This window comes from Sphaeramia orbicularis, chromosome 17, assembly GCF_902148855.1.
Source record: "Sphaeramia orbicularis chromosome 17, fSphaOr1.1, whole genome shotgun sequence".
Classification (NCBI taxonomy): Eukaryota; Metazoa; Chordata; class Actinopteri; order Kurtiformes; family Apogonidae; genus Sphaeramia; species Sphaeramia orbicularis.
The window spans coordinates 44,390,660-44,410,007 of NC_043973.1; the positions used below are offsets into that span (position 1 = coordinate 44,390,660).

General features: G+C 37.1%; 1 protein-coding gene across 1 annotated transcript in view; it reads left to right on the forward strand.

Moving 5' to 3' along the window:
* zswim5 (zinc finger, SWIM-type containing 5) overlaps positions 1-18,943 on the forward strand; it is a 106,508-nt gene extending 87,565 nt beyond the window's left edge. Inside the window, exons 10-16 of the mRNA XM_030160122.1 lie at positions 2,695-2,846; positions 6,017-6,119; positions 7,530-7,665; positions 9,104-9,261; positions 12,515-12,678; positions 15,444-15,525; positions 17,620-18,943. Of these exons, the coding sequence (XP_030015982.1) occupies positions 2,695-2,846; positions 6,017-6,119; positions 7,530-7,665; positions 9,104-9,261; positions 12,515-12,678; positions 15,444-15,525; positions 17,620-18,482 (1,658 nt within the window). The 3' untranslated portion in view covers positions 18,483-18,943. The remainder of the gene's footprint in view (positions 1-2,694; positions 2,847-6,016; positions 6,120-7,529; positions 7,666-9,103; positions 9,262-12,514; positions 12,679-15,443; positions 15,526-17,619) is intronic.
* The last annotated feature ends 405 nt before the right edge of the window (positions 18,944-19,348 follow it).

The following is a 19,348-nucleotide window of genomic DNA, read 5'->3' on the forward strand; positions in this document are numbered from 1 at the left end:
AGGATAAGATAAGGTAAGATTTGGTAAGGTAGGATAAGGTAAGGTAAGATAAGGTGAGGTGAGGTAGGATAAGGTAAGGTAGGATAAGATAAGGTGAGGTAGGATAAGGTAAGGTAGGATAAGATAAGGTGAGGTAGGATAAGATAAGGTAAGATTAGGTAAGGTAGGATAAGATAAGGTAAGGTAGGATAAGGTAAGGTAAGGTAAGGTAAGGTAGGATAAGATAAGGTAAGATAAAGTTAGACAAGATGAGATAAGGTAAGGTAGGGTAAGATAAGGTGAGGTGAGGTAGGATAAGGTAAGATAAGATAAGGTGAGGTAGGATAAGATATGGTAAGACAAGATAAGGTAAGATAAGATAAGGTAAGGTAAATTAAGATAAGATTAGGTAACATAAGATAATATTAGGTAAGGTAAGATAAGATTAAAAAAGTTCATAAAAAGTTTGAACTTTGACCTACTTTTCCAAAAATGTAGTCACATCTATTTTGGGTCACTGGCAATCTGTAAACCCAATTTGATATGAATTCAACCAAAAGTTTTGCTGCTACAGTGTTAACAAACAAACAAACGGAACCGAAAACAGTACCCCTGCCTCCCGTTCGGGGAGCAGGACAATAATGTAACCCTGTTTTGTAGATGACTCACCTTTTAATAAAACCACAACGTACATGATTGTCAGTGTCTTCACCCCTTTAACCATCACAACTACAACCTGCAGCGTCGCATCGGTTCGCCCCAGAGTTTATTTGCCAAACACACAGTCTAATTCCTGGTCACCCTTCACGGGCCGACGCAGCCTAATCCCAGGCAGAGGTGATCGGGGCCAGAGAGTGACTCATCCAACAACAGAGTCCACGTTCTTGTGTCAGGACCAGGCTCTATTGTGCAGCAGACGACCATAAAGTAGCAGAGCATGAATGGATCAGGCTCATTTAGACCACAGCCCTCTGTATGTGGGTGTGTGTGTGTGTGTGTGTGTGTGTGTGTGTGTGTGTGTGTGGTAGGTATAGAATCCATCACCATTTGCATTTTTCACACTGCCCATTGCCTTTTTTTTTTTTTTTCCTTTTTCCTTTTTCACCAGTGGCCATTGCGACGGAGCAGAATAGGGGTTGGGTTTTCCCATTGTTACCAAGCTACAGGGAACTATTGTCAGTTCAAACAATGCTGACCACTGGCACACTCATCGGTCAGTGTGTGTGTATTGGCGATAGAGTGAATTATTGTCTTATGTCGTTTTGGGAATTTGAATTATTGTGTGTGTGTGTGTGGTTTTTTTTTTTTTTTTTTTTTTGAGTGTATGGCCTGGTCACCTCCAAGACAGCTGCGAACATCTGTCGACTACGTGTCAACCAATCGGGGCGTTAAGTCTGTTCAAACCGACCAATGGCGTCCAAGGGCAAAAGGGAAAAACACAAGACATTTCCCACTGAAAAAAAAACTCGATTCCACTTTTCCCTTCACACCACACACAAACACACAGAGCTGTGGAATAAACAGGATTGAGGGGATCTATTGCTCAGAGGGGATTTAAGCTGAATGGCAGTGGTGTGTGTGTGTGTGTTGGGGGGGGGGGTTTCAACACAGAACAAATGGGCACCAATCAACAGCTGAGACTCTCATGGCATCTGTTGTCAGTTATAGCTGTCAAGTATCGGGGCCTGGCGGAGCGGCCATCTTAGATTAGTCCACGGACGCCACATTTCTAAAATATTAAACCCAGCTTTGATCATAAACCCTCGTGCCAAGGCTGATTTTCCCACATTTTTTTCAGTTTATGGAAACACTCGAACATGCCACATGTAGCGATTCAGTCACTGTGTTCCACTCTGGCTGTTAACAAACATCCCTTTCTAATAATATTCAGACCAAATCCATTAACCTGTTCTACCTCTTAGTACTTTTATTATTATTACCTCCGCCAAGTGAAACAGTGGAGGTAATGATTCCATCAGGGTTTGTCTGTCTGTCTGTCTGTTTGTCTGTTAGCAAGATAACTCAAAAAGTTAGGGACAGATTTGGATGAAATTTTCAGGAAATGTTGATACTGGCACAAGGAACAAATGCTAAAATTTTGGTGTTGATGGGTGGGGGGGGGGGGGGTGGTGGTGAGCTGAACTGCCTTGGCAGAGGTCTGTGCTCTCCGAGTGCTTTTCTAGTTATTTTTTATATATTTTTTTATTTTTTTCTGATACAGTATTCTATTTATCAAGTATGTATTTGTGTTTGTTTGTGCAATAACTGTTTTTATATGTTTTAGCTGTGTTTATGTTTTGTTTCTGTTGTTGTTCATGTCTTTTTTTTTCTTTGGATTCCGTGACTCAGGGAAACGCACAAGAATTCCAATGTACCTATACTGCTATGCATCGGTGCAAATGGCAAATAAAGTCTATTCTATTCTAAGGGAAGCGTTTCATTTCTCAGCGTTGGTCTCAAAAATGAAGCCATGGCTGTAAGTAAGAGACTTCAAAAATATCCCTATAGTGAATTTGGCATGTCACTTCCTTGCCTTTTTGTTGTCTCGAACGCCTCTTCGCAGCGTGCTCTCCGATGAAGCGCCAGTTGGCAGCGTTTTTAAGTGAAAAAAGGTTCTTTGGAGTCTGTGTTTTCAGCTCAGTTAAATGAATTCAGAGACTCAAACATGTTGTAATTATTCCCTCTGTTTTCTTTGTTTTTTCCCTCGACTCGCAGAAGGCGACCCCAGACCTCCAGTCTACAACCACGTACCGGTGTGGGGCAGTCCGGACGGGGGGGAGTCCTACCTGACCCTGGCCTTGGAGGTGGCTCTGATGGGGATGGGTCAGCAGAGGATAATGCCCGAAGGCCTGTACGCTCAGGATAAGGTATGAAAAACAACATATTTTTTCCAGTTCTGGCTAGAAATTACTGCATACACACTACAAAGAAAAAGTTAAGGATGTTTCTTTTTTTTTTTGTCATTTTTTTTGGGTCATTTTTGCCATTTGTAAATAAAACTATATCTGGTCATTAAAAAATGTGTTTCAATTCACACACAAAAAAGTAAAAAGCGCTGTGCAAGAATCCCAACTGAAAAAAAATAGCCCAAAAATTAAAAAATATCCTTAGCTTTTTGTTTGTAGTGTACATGATATGGACAAAAGTATTGGGACACGTTGAGTTCAGGTGTTTCTTTTCTAACAGGGGTCTAGGATACAAAACAATACTGACAAATGTCATAATATAGTTTTATATTGCAATAAATGTCACTGCATTGGTTTCTATTGTTGCCTCAGAGATGGTTTTTTCTTAGTTTCTCTCAACATTGATTTTGTTTTTTTGTTTTTTTTTATCCATGACCATGATTTTAAATGTTCTACCTCTAAATCTCTAAAAAAAAAAAAAAAAATTCTGCTCTGACTGTAAATACTTTTCTACTTTCTTCACATCTCCCATTTGAACTTTTAAGACTGCCATTAGAACAGGCCGCCTAGGTGTCTTCATGATTTCTTTGCAATAAAATTGTCAGAAAATGTCTTTTTTTGCAAATTCTTTTGCACCTCTGTTTTCAGCAAGAACTTAACTTTCAATATCTGGACATTAATTACCATTATTATAAATAAATGCTTAAAGGAGTGACATTTTGCTTTTTTAAATGGAATTATGCATTTTAAAACATTTCCCTGTGGTCTACATATACTATAAATGCTATGCTTGGGTCTGAATTCTTCATTAATTCAACTCCACAGGTCCATCTTGTACCTTATTTCTGACTAATGACACCAGAAAGGTGGTTTTGAGTGCTGTCCCTTTAAATGCACATGAGCCACTTCCAGCCCCGCCCCCTCCAGGTTGTTGTTTTCAGCCTGGACTACAACCGCTGCTGCTGACAAACAGTTATGCCGTATTTGGAGAAATGTTCGTCGGAAGTCTTGACCTTATATGTGCAAATGTCGTGATGTAACTACTTATAGATGTAACAAATTCAGCAGGACTTGAAACAGGTTGTAGAAATCCACTTGATTTTTGCCGGAATGAATATAAAAATAGCTTTGCAGCACCTGGAGGGCTCAAATTCAAACTTCATGAACTATTAGGGTCCAAATACACAAATAAATGAACCAAAGACTAATAAAAGTGGGTTTAGCAAAATATGTCCCCTTTAATATAGTGTGTTTTAGTAGAAAAAAAGAAATAGACTTGAAGTTTTTACCATATTTATTTTCAGAAACAACTGTAAATATCCATAATAAAACTTTTTGAGATTGCAAAAAGTAGACTTTCAACTGCTTTACATCTCCTCAAACATGTTTTTTGGTCTTGAACATTCAGTATCCATATTCTGGCTTCATATTTTTTGTTATTTCCGGGCGTTTTTTAGCCTCTCTTGAACAGATCCTTTCTACTTTGCTGTTGTAAATTGTTGCTGTAAAGTACTGTTTTGCATCCCAGACCCCTGTTAGAAAAGAAACGCCTGAACTCAACGTGTCCCAATACTTTTGTCCATATAGCATATACATAAAAAAAACAATATTAAATGTCTGTGAAGTCGCCGCCACGCAACAAACCAGAAAAGGTCACATACTTCTTCATTTCCTGGAAAACAACCAGAAAGTCAGAGTACTTACATGCACAGGAACATTTCTTTGTGTAAATGCTAATCTCCTTAAGAGTGCTTAACATGGCTGCCAAGGTCCGCTCTTAATGTCACAAGAAGCAGCAAAAAACTGATTTAGAAATGTTTAACGCAACGAGAGCTTTAAAAACCAATCAACAATTCTTAAAGCAGCTCTCGGGGATCCTGAATAAGGTCACAACAACGAATAGAACGCACAAACAAGCCTCCCGCCGGCCTTTAATTGCTCAGAAAACAAAACACAGATCAGAACGTTGTGCTTGTGGAGTTAAAATAAACACAATATCCTTTAAAATCAGTTGGAAATGACAAAATATCACTGGTGGATTTGTGCGACGGCTTCAACAGAAGAACAGCTAAACAAGGAGTCACTGTTTTTGTGAGTGTTATGGGTTTTTAAACAAATATCAGTGTTGTGCAAGTTACTTCCAAACTGTAAACCATTACAGATTACTTGTTACTGTTATTTAAAAGTAATTCCTCATAAATGTAATAACAAGGTAATTGGTACTGCCCTGAAATCTAAAATATTTACAGATTTTAGAAGACGAATAAAGGTTCCTGAATTCCTGTCACAGTCCACTGTAATAAAAATACAAATTCCAAATTAATTAGATGGCCTATTTCTCCAAAAGTAAAAGAAACTTCAAAATCATCCATAATACTTACCCAGTTAAGGAATTTCTCAAAAAAACCTTTTAAATTTGAAGTAGCTCCTTCTGTGTCAAGTCTGAGGAAACATTAGAACATTTGTTTGTTTTATGTCCAATTACTCAAGAATTTTAGTTTGACATCAAGAAATAAAAAATTGACCATGTACCGTTGCTTGATACTGTTGATATTCTTTATTTTATGGATAAATTGAATTCGCCTGTATCTGATCTTATTAATGTAATTGTTCTTTTGTGTAAATGTATTCGTTGCAGTAAATGGAAAAATTCTAAGCCCGAGGACACCAGTAGATAAATCCGCAATCGATAAGAATTCTAACTAGTCATAGAAATGTTAGCTTACCTTGTCATTGCTTATCACAGGGATCATGCTAATGCTAACTAGCTTCTTAAAGCAGGGTTAGAGTTAGTAATGAGCATACGTCCATGTGGACAATGGACTGTCTTCTGACGTCTTCACCCATTGGCTGAACACCAACAGGAAATAGAACTTTACAGATGCATTGTTGATTCCTTAAAATCTCATGATCTTGCCGGTTTTTTTTGTTTTTTTGTTTTCATTCGAGCAATTAAATTATGGCCGAAAAGTGTGTTGTAAAGCAAGCACTACTGAACATGTACCGAGTAGAATATTACTGAAAATTGATTAGTAATGCCTTACACTAGTAATCTGTTACTGTAATGCATTACTTTTGTAACGCATTACTGCCAACACTAATAAACATATTCAAATGTTTGTGTCGTCCAGGTGTGTCGGAACGAGGAGCAGATTGTCGCGAAGCTATTGGAACTAGAGCTGGATGATCTACTGGTCCAGACGCTGAGGAAACAGGCCATACAGCTGCTGGAAGGTACGAGCAGGACATCAGTTCAGAGTTTCACTTTAAAGACAGTGTCCATGAAGTCTCTTTACGAGTGGAAAAGTTATTACAAAAGCAATTGATGAGATGTGTTAATCAGATTTGTTCCATGTACCCAGTGGTTTTATAGTGGGGGATATATGGGATCATGTGCAGTCCAATCATTGGTCCATTTTTCTTCAACAAGAGATCAATAACTGCAAATTTTTCCCTTTGACCTTTTGAATATGTGTCTCTACAACTGGATGAACTTCAACCAACCATCATGCATGTTGGTTGGTTCCTAAATCAAACATGTTCAGACCGGTGGATTGGAAAGGGTGGTCCAATTCCCCGGGTACATCGCTCACCAGATATCAGCCCTGAATTTGTTTTTATGGGGTTTATGTTAAAGATATCATGCACTGAACAAAGATACAGGACATCAACGACCTGAAGTCAAAGATCACTGATGCCTGTGGTCGCTTTTCCAATGGACATCTGCGTAAAACTTTACCGATTTTTACTGAAATGTTGAAAAAACAGAAGTGCGTAATGTTGGTTTTTCCATTAAATCACAAATGCGATGATTTGTTTATTTATTATTGCGAGTTGACAGGAGAAGTCATTCCATAAACATGGCGACGAACGCAAATATCATGTTGATTTACAGATATATTCATTATTATTATTATATATTACCCCTCTATCTCGTACTAAATTAAAAAATGATTCAGTTTCCTGGTGTGTCCACACATACCGCAACATGTTTCTTTTAAAACTCTTCTTCTTCGCTTGTTGTAACGTCTGTCAACATCTGTTTTTTTTAATTCACCTGACTCTAGTCAGGTCTTTCCATTGCAGTTTTGCGTGATATATCATTTGCGCTACGCCCAAAAAAACACCTCTTTCCTGCGCAAAAAATGAGAGTTTTGGTGAAATTGTTGTTTTTTCGTTAGGTGAATTTGTATGTGCAAGTTATATTTGCGCAATTTGAGAGTCAATGGAAAAGCGACTATTGACACCATTGATGAGGCTATGATACAGCCAACATGGAAACAAATCCAGTATCATCTGGACTAATGGTGCCCACATAGAGGTGGATTAAATGAGGCAAAAAATTTCAGTATCTACTTTTCATTTTGTAATAATTTCCACAGATTTGTCTACTCATTTGCTTTTGTAATCAATCAATCAATCAATCAAATTTTATTTATATAGCGCCAAATCATAATAAACATTATCTCATGGCACTTCACATATTGAGCTGGTTGAAACCAGAGTCTCAAAGAAATTGTCATAAATGTGTTAAATTGTAAAGAGACTTTATAATTTAGATGAATGACTCATGTCAATCAGCATCAAGAAAAGAAAATACCGTATGACCCATTCTGATTCTGTTGTTGTTGTTGTCTGGTCCAGCTGGTCCCTTTAGCGGCCTGGGTGAGGTCATCCACCGGGAGAGCGTTCCCATGCACACCTTTGCCAAGTACCTGTTCTCCGCCCTGTTGCCACATGACGCAGACCTGGCCTATAAGGTGGCTCTGCGCGCCATGAGGTCAGTTTTGAATTCACCTCCTGATCTACACGAAGTTGCTTTTGCATGGCATATTCGAAGGGGCTTCAAAACGTTCGTGGAAAAAACAGTTTAAGATATGATGTTTATTTTTCAACATATGCTCCATGTACAGGGTTGGTATGGGTGCTTGAAATCCTTGAAAATGCTTGAATTTCAATGTGTTTTCAAGGTCAGGAAAGTGCTTGACTTTCACTTTGAGTGCTTGAAATTCTAACGGATTTATTTTTCATACAATGCAAAAATCCAAATCTTCCGAAGTGTATTTTTGTCATTTCTAGTCAAAATATTTCATCATACTTAAAATAAGACATAATCACCTAAAGAGTAACTTTTCAGTGAGATATAAGAACTGATTTTTAGACAATAGATCTGGAAAATCTTATTTCAAGAAATCTTACCAAAATAATTTTCAGTTGTTCCATTGGCAGATTTTTTTGCTTAATTCAAGATTTTTTTTTTGTTAAATTCAAGATTTTTGTTTTTGCTTAATTCAAGCAAAAAAAGCCATCTGTGTAAAACTGAGGAACATGTGATTTAAACCATGTCAAAGCTATGGTCTTTTTCCACCAACCGTTAAAACTAGTTTAGTTTAGTTTAGTTTAGTTTTGTTTCACTGGAGGTCAAAGACAAAACATACGCAAATGAAACGGGAGATTATGTATAAAAATGGTCATTTTATCTATAATCCTGTATATTTACATCCGCTGTTGTCTCAGTACAGATGTTCAGATGTACAGATGTGCACTATGCCTGTCAAATCAACTAATAAACAAATAAGATAAAAGAGAGAATATATGCAAACACAACAGCAGATAAAAGAGAGGACGTGAACGAATGAAGCAGGAGATAAAAGAGGGAACACAGATGAACGTAACAGGAGGTAAACAGACCGTAACATTCATATAAATTGATAGATATCAACAAATGACCCACATTTGTTGTTTTATTGCTTTTTATTGTTTTATTGGTTTATTTAATAGGGACCACACACATTTATGAACATTGCTGTATAAAAATACACCCATGTAAATATGCCAGAATTAATAAAATTAACTACTTTTCATTTGCAGTCGAAAGGTGATAGAAACAAAATATACAACAGCCAACATTAGTACATCACTCGTTCGCTATAAATTTAAAAAAATTAATAATGATGACATAGGCATCATCAAAACAAACAAACAAAAAACGAATAGACATAGTATGATCACATGGCATTAGCCTATACATTCACCTGTATACTCACATACAACTAAACAGAGACAGTGTATGTGTGTGTATTAGTGTCTTTAGATTTGATGTAACTTCTTCATTTATACATGTGGTCTCAGTCTGATGTGAACAGGCAGGTTTATTTCTGTCTTTGTAAGTTAAAATAACTACATTATAATGTGTAAACCTGTTTTTTTTGGTCCAGGTTGCCGGTGCTGGAGTCATCAGCCGGCTCTGGAGACGTGGGACACCCCCACCACGGCATCTCCATCGTGCCCAGCCGGTATCCCCGCTGGTTCACACTGGGTCACCTGGAGTCACAGCAGTGTGAACTGGCTTCAACCATGCTCACTGCCGCTAAAGGTACCAGCGCTGTCTCAGATGGTACTCTAATGTTCAGGCCTGGTATATGATATGGACAAAAGTATTGGGACATGTTGAATTCAGGTGTTTCTTTTCTAACAGGGGTCTGGGATACAAAACAATAATGAGATAGATAGATAGACAGATAGACAGATAGATAGATAGATAGATAGATAGATAGATAGATAGATAGATAGATAGATAGATAGATAGATAGATAGAGGGGTTGGACAAAATAATGGAAACACCTTAAAAAATCAACAAAATATAATTTAATATGGTGTAGGTCCGCCTTTTGCGGCAATTACAGCCTCAATTCTCCGAGGTATTTATTCATACAACTTGTGAATTGTTTCCAAAGGAATTTTAAGCCATTCTTCAGTTAGAATACCCTCCAACTCTTTTAGAGACGATGGCAGTGGAAATCGACGTCTTACTTGAATCTCTAAAACTGACCATAAATGCTCAATAATGTTGAGGTCTGGGGACTGTGCCGGCCATACGAGATGCTCAACTTCATTAGAATGTTCCTCATGCCATTCTTTAACAATTCTAGCTGTATGGATTGGGGCATTATCATCTTGAGGTGAAGGTGTTTCCATTATTTTGTCCAACCCCTGTAGATAGATAGATAGATAGATAGATAGATAGATAGATAGATAGATAGATAGATACTTTATTAATCCCGAGGGAAATTCAAATATTCAGCAGCTTTGCATACAGCACAAGAAGACAAAAAACAGACAGAACAAAACAGAAACAGTGGGTTAGTATCCAGGTTAACATTAAGGTTAGTATATATACTCTAAAGACCACTTGATAAAGAACTACTTCTAAAAGAGCTTATAGTGGGATAAATATCATTGCATTAGTTAGTTCAGTTTAAATTGTTATCTTTGCTTCAAAAATGGCTCAGAGATGGTTTTTATTTAAATTCTCTCAACATTGATTTTGTTTTTTTAAAATCCATGATTTTTATTTTTTTTTTACTTCTCATTTTTATCAGTATAATACAATCCACTCTCCTCAGGTTGAGTTTCAAGAAAAGAAACAAAAGAACAGAAAACAAACATGAAAAGAACAGCCTGTGCTTGTTTCAGAATAGACACATTTTTCCCTGAATGTTTGCTATTTTCCCCAATTTTTTATAAAGAGATTTTCTTCCAACTTCAGTTTATATGTAAGATGTTCCATGTCAAGTCTATCATCTATGATTGAAAGCCATTATTTGTAAGACGGAGCATCAGTCTTAAGCCAGTTCTTTGTTATGGCCTTCTTCCCGGCCACCAGGAGGATCTTGACAAGATATGTATCTCCTTTATGCACCGTTTCTTCCAAATGTCCCAGGTAAAGAACAAGACAAGAGTTTTGGGATTGCATATTCCAACACATCACAGAGAACTGAGTGAACCTTCCCCCAGAACGGCTGAATATTTGTACATTTCCAAAACATGCATGACTATGATATTAAATGTTCTACCTCTAAATTTCTAAAATATTTTTCATGCTCTGACTGTAAATGATCATTTTATACTACAACGTCTCACTTTTGAGGAAAAATCTCCCACTTAACTTACACTGGAAAAAAATCTAAATCTTACCAAGTGTATTTTTCTCATTTCTAGTCAAGATATCTTACCAAGATCATTTTTACGTGTTCCATTGGCAGATTTTTTTTTTTTTTTTTTGAATTAAAAAAAAAATAAATAAAATAAAAATCTTGAATTAAGCCAAAAAAATTTCTAATGGAACAAGTGAAAATTATCTTGGTAAGATTTTCCAGATCTATTGTCTAAAAATCAGTTCTTATATCTCACTGAAAAGTTCCTCTTTAGGTGATTATGTCTTATTTTAAGTGTGATGAGATATTTGGACTAGAAATGACAAAAATACACTTGGTAAGATTTTGATTTTTGCAGTGAACTCACCATATATTTTTTATTAGTAATTGTAAAAATTTTTATCAATTACTAGAAATTTCAGGCAACCCCATTTGAATTCCAGGTGACCCCACATGAGGTCCTGACCCCAAGGTTAAAAAACACTGTTGTATATGCATAATTCTATTTAAAAAGAAGCAAAATATCACTTCGTTAAGCATTTATTATTCATAATAATGGTAATTAATGGTCATATATTGAAAGTTAACTTCTTGCTAAAAACAAAGGTGCAAAAGAATTGGCAAAAAATATATTTTCTGACACTTTCATTGTGAAGAAAACATGAAGACACCTAGGCAGCTTGTTCTAATGGCAGTCTTAAAAGTGTTAATGGGAGACGTGAAGAAAGTAGATGGTTAGTTGTGGTAGAAAACTACACTGGGTTACCAAAAAATATTTTTTGCAAGTTGTCTAGGTTTTTTCAACTGAATTAGGACTATTTTGCACCGCTAAATCCAAAAATGACATCTGTTTTTCTCAATCAGGTCAGGTTTTTTTGCTAATTTGATTTTGAAAAATTTGATCTTCTCACAAAATTGATTATATTTTTGTAAACTTTATCTTGGTCACCAAGTTTAATACCAAAATAAGATTGTTAAGCACACTTAATGAAACTTGTGACTTGATTCCTGTTAGGTACAATGGTGTATTCACCGCAGATGTAGCAGAATACGTCAGGCTTATTTTTGCAACATCTTCTAGTCGAAGCCATTTCATTCACCTGTAATATAAAAAAAAACATTAATCATAAATTGGCAAAAGTAAAATCTTCAGAACTCGTTTATTGCAAGAAATGTGAAAGAATTTTGTATCATATGATGTGAAAATGCCCATAAATGTAAGCAAACATGTTAAAAAGCCAATATGTAGCATAGTTAAGAAAGTTGACCTGATTAAGCAAAATTAATGTGATTTTTGGATTCAGCACAGCAAAATTATCCTAAATCAGCTCAAAAAACTTAAACAATAAATTTGTTGTTGACCAGTGTTATTATTTACAGTCAGAGCATGAGAAATATTTTAGAGATTTAGAAGTAGAACATTTAAAACCATAGTCACAGATAAAAAAACAAACCAACAAAATCAATGCTGAGAGAAATTAAGTAAAAACCATCTCTTAGGCAACAATACAAACCAATGCAATGATACTTATCCCAATATAACACTATATTATGACATTTATCAGTGTTGTTTTGTATCCCAGACCCCTGTTAGAGAAGAACCACATGAATTCAACGTGTCCCAATACTTTTGTCTACATCGTGTATTTCTTTGCATCCGGTTTTCATTGTACACACTCCGTCTGCTCTCAGGTGACATGCTGAGGTTACGGACGGTGCTGGAGGCCATCCAGAAAAACATCCACTCCTCATCTTTAATCTTCAAACTGGCCCAGGACGCCTTTAAGATCGCCACGCCGGCCGACAGCCCGCCCGACATCACGCTGCTCAACGTGGCGCTGGAGCTGGGACTGCAGGTACGAATGAGGGCGAGTCCGTCATTTTCAATCATCAGATCACCACAAAAAACCCAACGGGGCAATCGGCCGCCGAGCAAAACATGCAGCGGTTTTCCGGAGCGTGTAATTTTGGCCGGCCCCCACAGCCTCACTACAAATGAACAGAGAAAACATCACACGGTGTTGATGAGGCCAAACTACATAATTAAGCCTTTTGGGTTTTACACTAAACACAGAAGAAGCCTTCAGACCATCAGTGTGTCTTTACCCGCTGCTTCTACTCGGTATTTAGCGCGTCAGTTGAATTCCTGACAGCTAAAGTGCTAATTAAGAGTTCAGAACGCAGGGGTCGAAATTCACACAGTCGTCTGTGTAATTATGACGACACGTTGAATGTACGTCTGTCATCGGGGTTTCTGTGGGTCATGTACTACTCTAAATGCAATATTAACAAATTTAAGCCTCGAAATGCACAAAATACAACTTGGATGGATCTTAGATTTGATTATTTGGTCGGATTCAAGTGTTGAAAATATCACATATGAAGCCTGCTGCACCCAAGAACTTGTGTAAATTAGCAAATTATCAAGCTTTAAAGATCTAGAACTATTTTTGTTGTGACTTCCAAATGAATATTTCTCTAAATTTTACCTTTCTTAAGCAATTCACCCCCCCCCCCAACTTATTTTATTGAGTTTTTTTTCAGTCACAGGTTACATGTATACAACACGCCTTTGTATATGAAAAGATATGAAGTTAGTAACCTAAGTGACAGCAATATATGAAACCAAAATAAAACAACCTCAACAAAGAACAACACAGACAAGCAAACAGTACCTCGACATTAAAGAATACAATTATACGGTCCTATGTAGGTCATTCAGTGTAAACGTGGTCCATCTCAGCATTTAAGGTGCCTCATTACGCACATAATCTCTGGCTCCTATATGTTCAGAATCAATTTATCACCCTTTAATACAATATTATCCTCTGCATTTTGCATTTTTCAGTGAAAATCACACATTTTCCTGTATTAAATGTACTGATCACGTAAAAAAATTTGAATGTTATGTTAAAACCAAGAAAACTGAACAGTAGAATATACATTGGTGGCCAAAATGATTAGAACACTAATTATATTTCAGAAGTTTCATCTGTTTTTTTTTTTGTTTTTGTTTTTTTCTGCAAAGTCATTATTATGATCTATAAACCATAGAATAGAGGCATCATAAATGCAGTAGTATTAATTTACTGATCATGTAGATGTTCATTAAAGCTCAGACTGAATTCAAAGGTAGTTGTATATCAAAACATTTTTCTACAGTTAACCTTAGTTAAGCGATTTATCACCCTTTAATACAATATTATGCTCTGCATTTTGCATGGAAAGTCACATATTTTCTTGTATTAAATTCACTGATCATGTAGAAAATTTTAATATTATATCAAAACTGAGAAAACTGAACTGCAGAATATACATTGGTGGTCAAAAACACTTATGATATTTAAGGGGTTTTATCTGTTTCTTGTTTTTTTTTTCTTCAAAGCCATCATTATGCTCAATAAACTATAGAATACAGGCATCATAAGTAGTATTAATTTACTGATCATGTAGATGTTCATTAAAGCTCAGACTGAATTCAAAGGTAGTTATATCAAATTTTTTTTTACATTTAACCTGTAAGTGATTTGTTACCCTTTAATACAATATTATCCTCTGCATTTTGCATTTTTTAGTGAAAATCACGCATTTTCCTGTATTAAATTTACTGATCACGTAGAAAATTTGAACGTTATTATATCACAACTGAGAAAACTGAACAGCAGAATATACATTGGTGGCCAAAATGATAAGAACACTTGTATTTCAGAGGTTTCATGTTTCTTGGGGTTTTTTTTTTCTGCAAAGTCATTATTGTGCTCTATAAACTATAGAATAGAGGCATCATAAGTAGTATTAATTTTACTGATCATGTAGATGTTCATTAAAGCTCAGACTGAATTCAAAGGTAGTTATATCAAAACATTTTTCTACAGTTAACCTGTAAGCGATTTATTACACTTTAATACAATATTATCTGCTTCTGATCATGTAGAAAATTTTAACGTTATTATGTCAAAACAAAGAAAACTGAACAGTAGAATATACATTGGTGGTCAAAATGATTTGAACACTTCTTGTATTTCAGAGGTTTCGTCTGTTTTTTGGGTTTTTTTTCTGCTAAGTCATTATTATGCTCTATAAACCATAGAATAGAGGCTTCGTAAGTAGTATTAATTTACTGATCATGTAGATGTTCATTAAAGCTCAGGCTGAATTTAAAGGTTATTATATCAAAACGGAAGAAAAAGTGACTTTTTCTACTAAATATATCATTAACTCAATGTAAAACAACTGTGTCCATCCACTGTCATTGATCCAACTCCATGGGTTTTACCGGTGGATCAATGTTGTAGAAGATGACAGTGTTTCCACGGTAACTACAGAGTCTCTGAACATCCAAATGGGTCATATCTGATGACCACGAAAAGACGACAAACTGCATTTTACCTCAAATATTTACATGTATTGATGGGATTCGTTTTTCAAAAGTTTCATTGGAAAGTGAAATCGGTCTGAAAAAGTGCTTTATATTAAACTCACTGAAACATTTATTAAAGGTACAGATACAGTGGAAATGTTTTTGTGAATTTTTATCCAATTCTAGTTAATATTAATGTCTTGAAAAGCTGCAGAAACTGACTGAACTATGAGCGTCAGTGAACATGTTGTTGTGTTCCAGGTGATGAGGATGACTCTATCCACTCTGAACTGGAGGAGGAGGGAGATGGTTCGCTGGTTGGTGACCTGCGCCACTGAAGTCGGTACGTAAACGCCTCATCTGGTCTTTCAATAACAGCCAAACATAAAAAAATTACACGTCAGTGTTTGGTTTTCTATTGTAGATAACCTATACCTTCATGTATGTGCAACGAAGCAACAAAAAAGCATCACTTACAGGAGCCAATGTGCATTATTTGTTAAAAATAAACCATGACTACCTTTCTTTAGTGTTATTTAGTGTTTTTTTCAGCGGCTGTACGTGCCGTTACTCTGGTCTTAAAATGCTGAAACGTGCAGGTGACTCATAGGAAACAGCATGAGCTTATGTTACTTTTGAAAGAAAAGTATTAGTGCAGCACAGAAAAATGTAATCTTGATTTTGGAATCTACCTTTGTTTCACCTCTCGAGACCCAGCAATGCATTTTTGTCCTCTACAGGGGACAAGAATTTCACAGCTGTACTGTTTAAAAAAAAAAAAAAAAAAATTCTGTCCACTGCAAAAGACATTCTATTAAAACAAATAAAATAGAAAATCTGAAAAAATTAAGTTGCATTATGCTGTTTCCAAGACAGTTATGTAATGTAAAAAAGCCAAAACATTTACTTTCCTGGGTCATAAAAACAAAATATGTAGCAAAAACAAAAAATATATTAATCTGACATATCACTCAGCTTTAAATAGAATAGAATAGAATAGAATAGAATAGATCTTTATTGTTACTGTTACCGGAACAATGGAAATCTGTTTAGCAGCAGATTCTTAATGTGCAAAAAGACAAACTATATAAAAACTGTCACATGAAAATTAAACTGAAAAATACTGACAATATACAAAAATACAAAGAAATACTGAAAATATACACAAAAAAAAGTTTGGAAACGTTGTTTAAATGTGCTATATAAATAAAGTGGATTGGATTGAAAAGGCCAGATCTATACCACAGATAGAGGAAATACATGCAGCATATAAAGGATAAAGACGGTAAAATTAAAGACAAGGTGCTTAAGTCTTGAATATTGAATTGTCTGTTGTCTGACTCAAGGTTATAATAGTTTTGGATTTTTCATTCTAGTTTAGTTTTATTTAGTTTTGACTTTTTTGTCTCGAATTCAGTTAATTTTAATTCGTTTTTAAAGCAGGTTTGCTAGTTTTTTGTTTTTTTTTATTAGTTGTTTTTTTCTGAATGCTTAGTTTTAGTTTAGTTCTAGTATTAGTTGCAGTGTTTTTCATACATTTTATCTTCCTCGCAATCCTATTCAAAGAAATTAGTGAGGCACGGATCAGCGGGTTACCCTGGACACTTTATTTGGGGGTCGGGTTAGGGCGGCTCATTGACTGAGCAGAGACACAAACATATGTGCAGTACGATGTATAAATTCCCTATTGGGAGGGGGGTAATGTAGGTGGGGGTGCGATCCATACACAACGTCACTTACGTGAAAATGAAACTGAAACTTTCCATTCTTTCACCGTTTGCCTCCTGACTTCTATACCTCTCTTATACCGCTGATCTTTTCATATGTTCTATCCGATATCAACATTGACAAAGATGAAAACTAAGGGAATTTTATATATACAGTAATTTTTGTATGTTTTAGTTTTATAAGCACACAAAACAGTTTCAGTTAGTTATCGTTTTTTTCTTTTAATTTGAGTTTTTATTTCAGTTGACGAAAATGTTTTTTTAATTCTAGTTTTCATCATTTCGTTAGTTTTCGTTAACGATAATAACCTTGGTCTGACTGGGGGTGGTGGTTATTATTTGATGGGGGGCTACAAATCAATCAATCAATCAATCCATCAAATTTTCTTCATAATGAGCCTCATCATAACAAACTCATCTCATGACACTACATTTGCGGCTGGCCAAACCTCATAAGTCAGTGTACTAGTTGCTTTATCTTGGGTTAGTCTACTTTTTTTTTTTTTTCTTACTCTGCGTATCTTCCAGCAGCTTCATATTTTTTTTTAATTTTCTTATAGACCAGGTGTTGAACTGAGCCATTTGTTGTTGTAAAAAATGTAATAAAATCTAATAAAGATAATTGGTAAAAAAAAAAAAAAAAAAACTTTTAAGTTGCACATCATCGGCTCCAGTCGACTCATGTTTTCCGTTTTCGTCCTCGTCCTCAGGTCTTCGGGCCCTGGTGAGCATCCTCCAGAGCTGGTACACCCTCTTCACACCCACCGAGGCCACCAGCATCGTGGCGGCGACGGTCATGTCCCACAACACCATCCTTCGCCTCAGCCTCGACTACCCCCAACGCGAGGAGCTGGCCAGCTGCGCCCGGACCCTGGCCCTGCAGTGCGCCATGAAGGACCCTCAGAACTGCGCCCTGTCAGCTCTGACGCTCTGCGAGAAGGACCACATCGCCTTCGAGACGGCCTACCAGATCGTGATCGATGCGGCGTCCACGGGGATGACGTACTCCCAGCTGTTTACCATCGCGCGGTACATGGAGCACCGAGGATACCCGCTGCGCTCGTTCAAGTTGGCCTCCCTCGCCATGACACACCTTAACCTGGCGTACAACCAGGACACACACCCTGCTATTAACGACGTGCTCTGGGCGTGCGCGCTCAGCCACTCGCTGGGCAAAAACGAGCTCGCCGCCATCATCCCCCTGGTGGTGAAGAGCGTGCACTGCGCCACGGTGCTCTCCGACATCCTGCGGCGGTGCACCATGACCGCGCCCGGACTCGCCGGTATTCCCGGGAGACGGAACTCTGGGAAGCTGATGTCGACGGACAAGGCGCCGCTGCGGCAGCTGCTGGACGCCACGATCTCGGCGTACATCAACACCACGCACTCTCGACTGACGCACATCAGTCCGCGGCACTACGGCGAGTTCATAGAGTTCCTGAGCAAAGCGCGGGAGACTTTCCTGCTCGCTCAGGACGGGCACATTCAGTTCGCCCAGTTCATAGACAACCTGAAACAAATCTACAAGGGCAAGAAGAAACTTATGATGTTGGTCAGGGAACGCTTTGGCTGACCTTTGACCCCACGGACCTTAGCTCTCCCTCACAGGGACCCTCTTCTTGGGAAGTAGTTAAACTTATTTGTTTTCTATTTAAAGTTTTTTTGAATTCCTTGTATTTTTACTTTTTATTTTGAGCCATTTGTTGACTAAGTCTTAAGTTTTTGTCCTGTTTTTATTGTTTTGTTTCTTGAATGTGAACCAGGAAGTGTTCGCAGTACATTGCTCTACTTCGTCGAGACTGCAAAACAGGGGGAGAAACAACAGCAGAAACAATGCACCCTTCCCCTCCAACTAATGTTTAATCTAACATGAAAAAGTCAAAAGATTGTGATGTTTTAAAAAAAAAAAAAAAGAAACTTGTCTTTAGGTGGCACATGAGGACTTAAAAACCAAAAGATTTTGTTGGATGGGGGTACGTACTTTGAGCCAGAAGACGCTTTCAGCTGGGTTTAAGAAGAAGAAGAAGAAGAAGAGTCATTCCAAAAAGAGACAAAAGCCCAGTGAGGTCGAAAACACACATAGTGTTACTGTCATACCTCGACTGTATTATTTGTCAGCTTTAACTTCTCCGTCAGAAATGGCCTCTTGTTTCCTTCAGGGCATCTTAGAGTAGAGGGGGCAGAAAACACAGCTACAAATGTGTGGTCTCTGTGTAGGTGTCAGTGCTAACAGATGTAAAAACTGGCCGACCGCTGCTCACCAGACCTGCTTCTACCCCATGGACCTTCAGATCTTCATCTTCAGAACCATGTCGCTTCACAGAGTGCATGTTTTGTCAAGGCCACAAGCCTGACTGTGACATTATCCAGGCTCTTCTAGTTAAGGTAGAGTAGTAAAGGCTCCACGTGCACATATATACACACAGTATATCTCATACG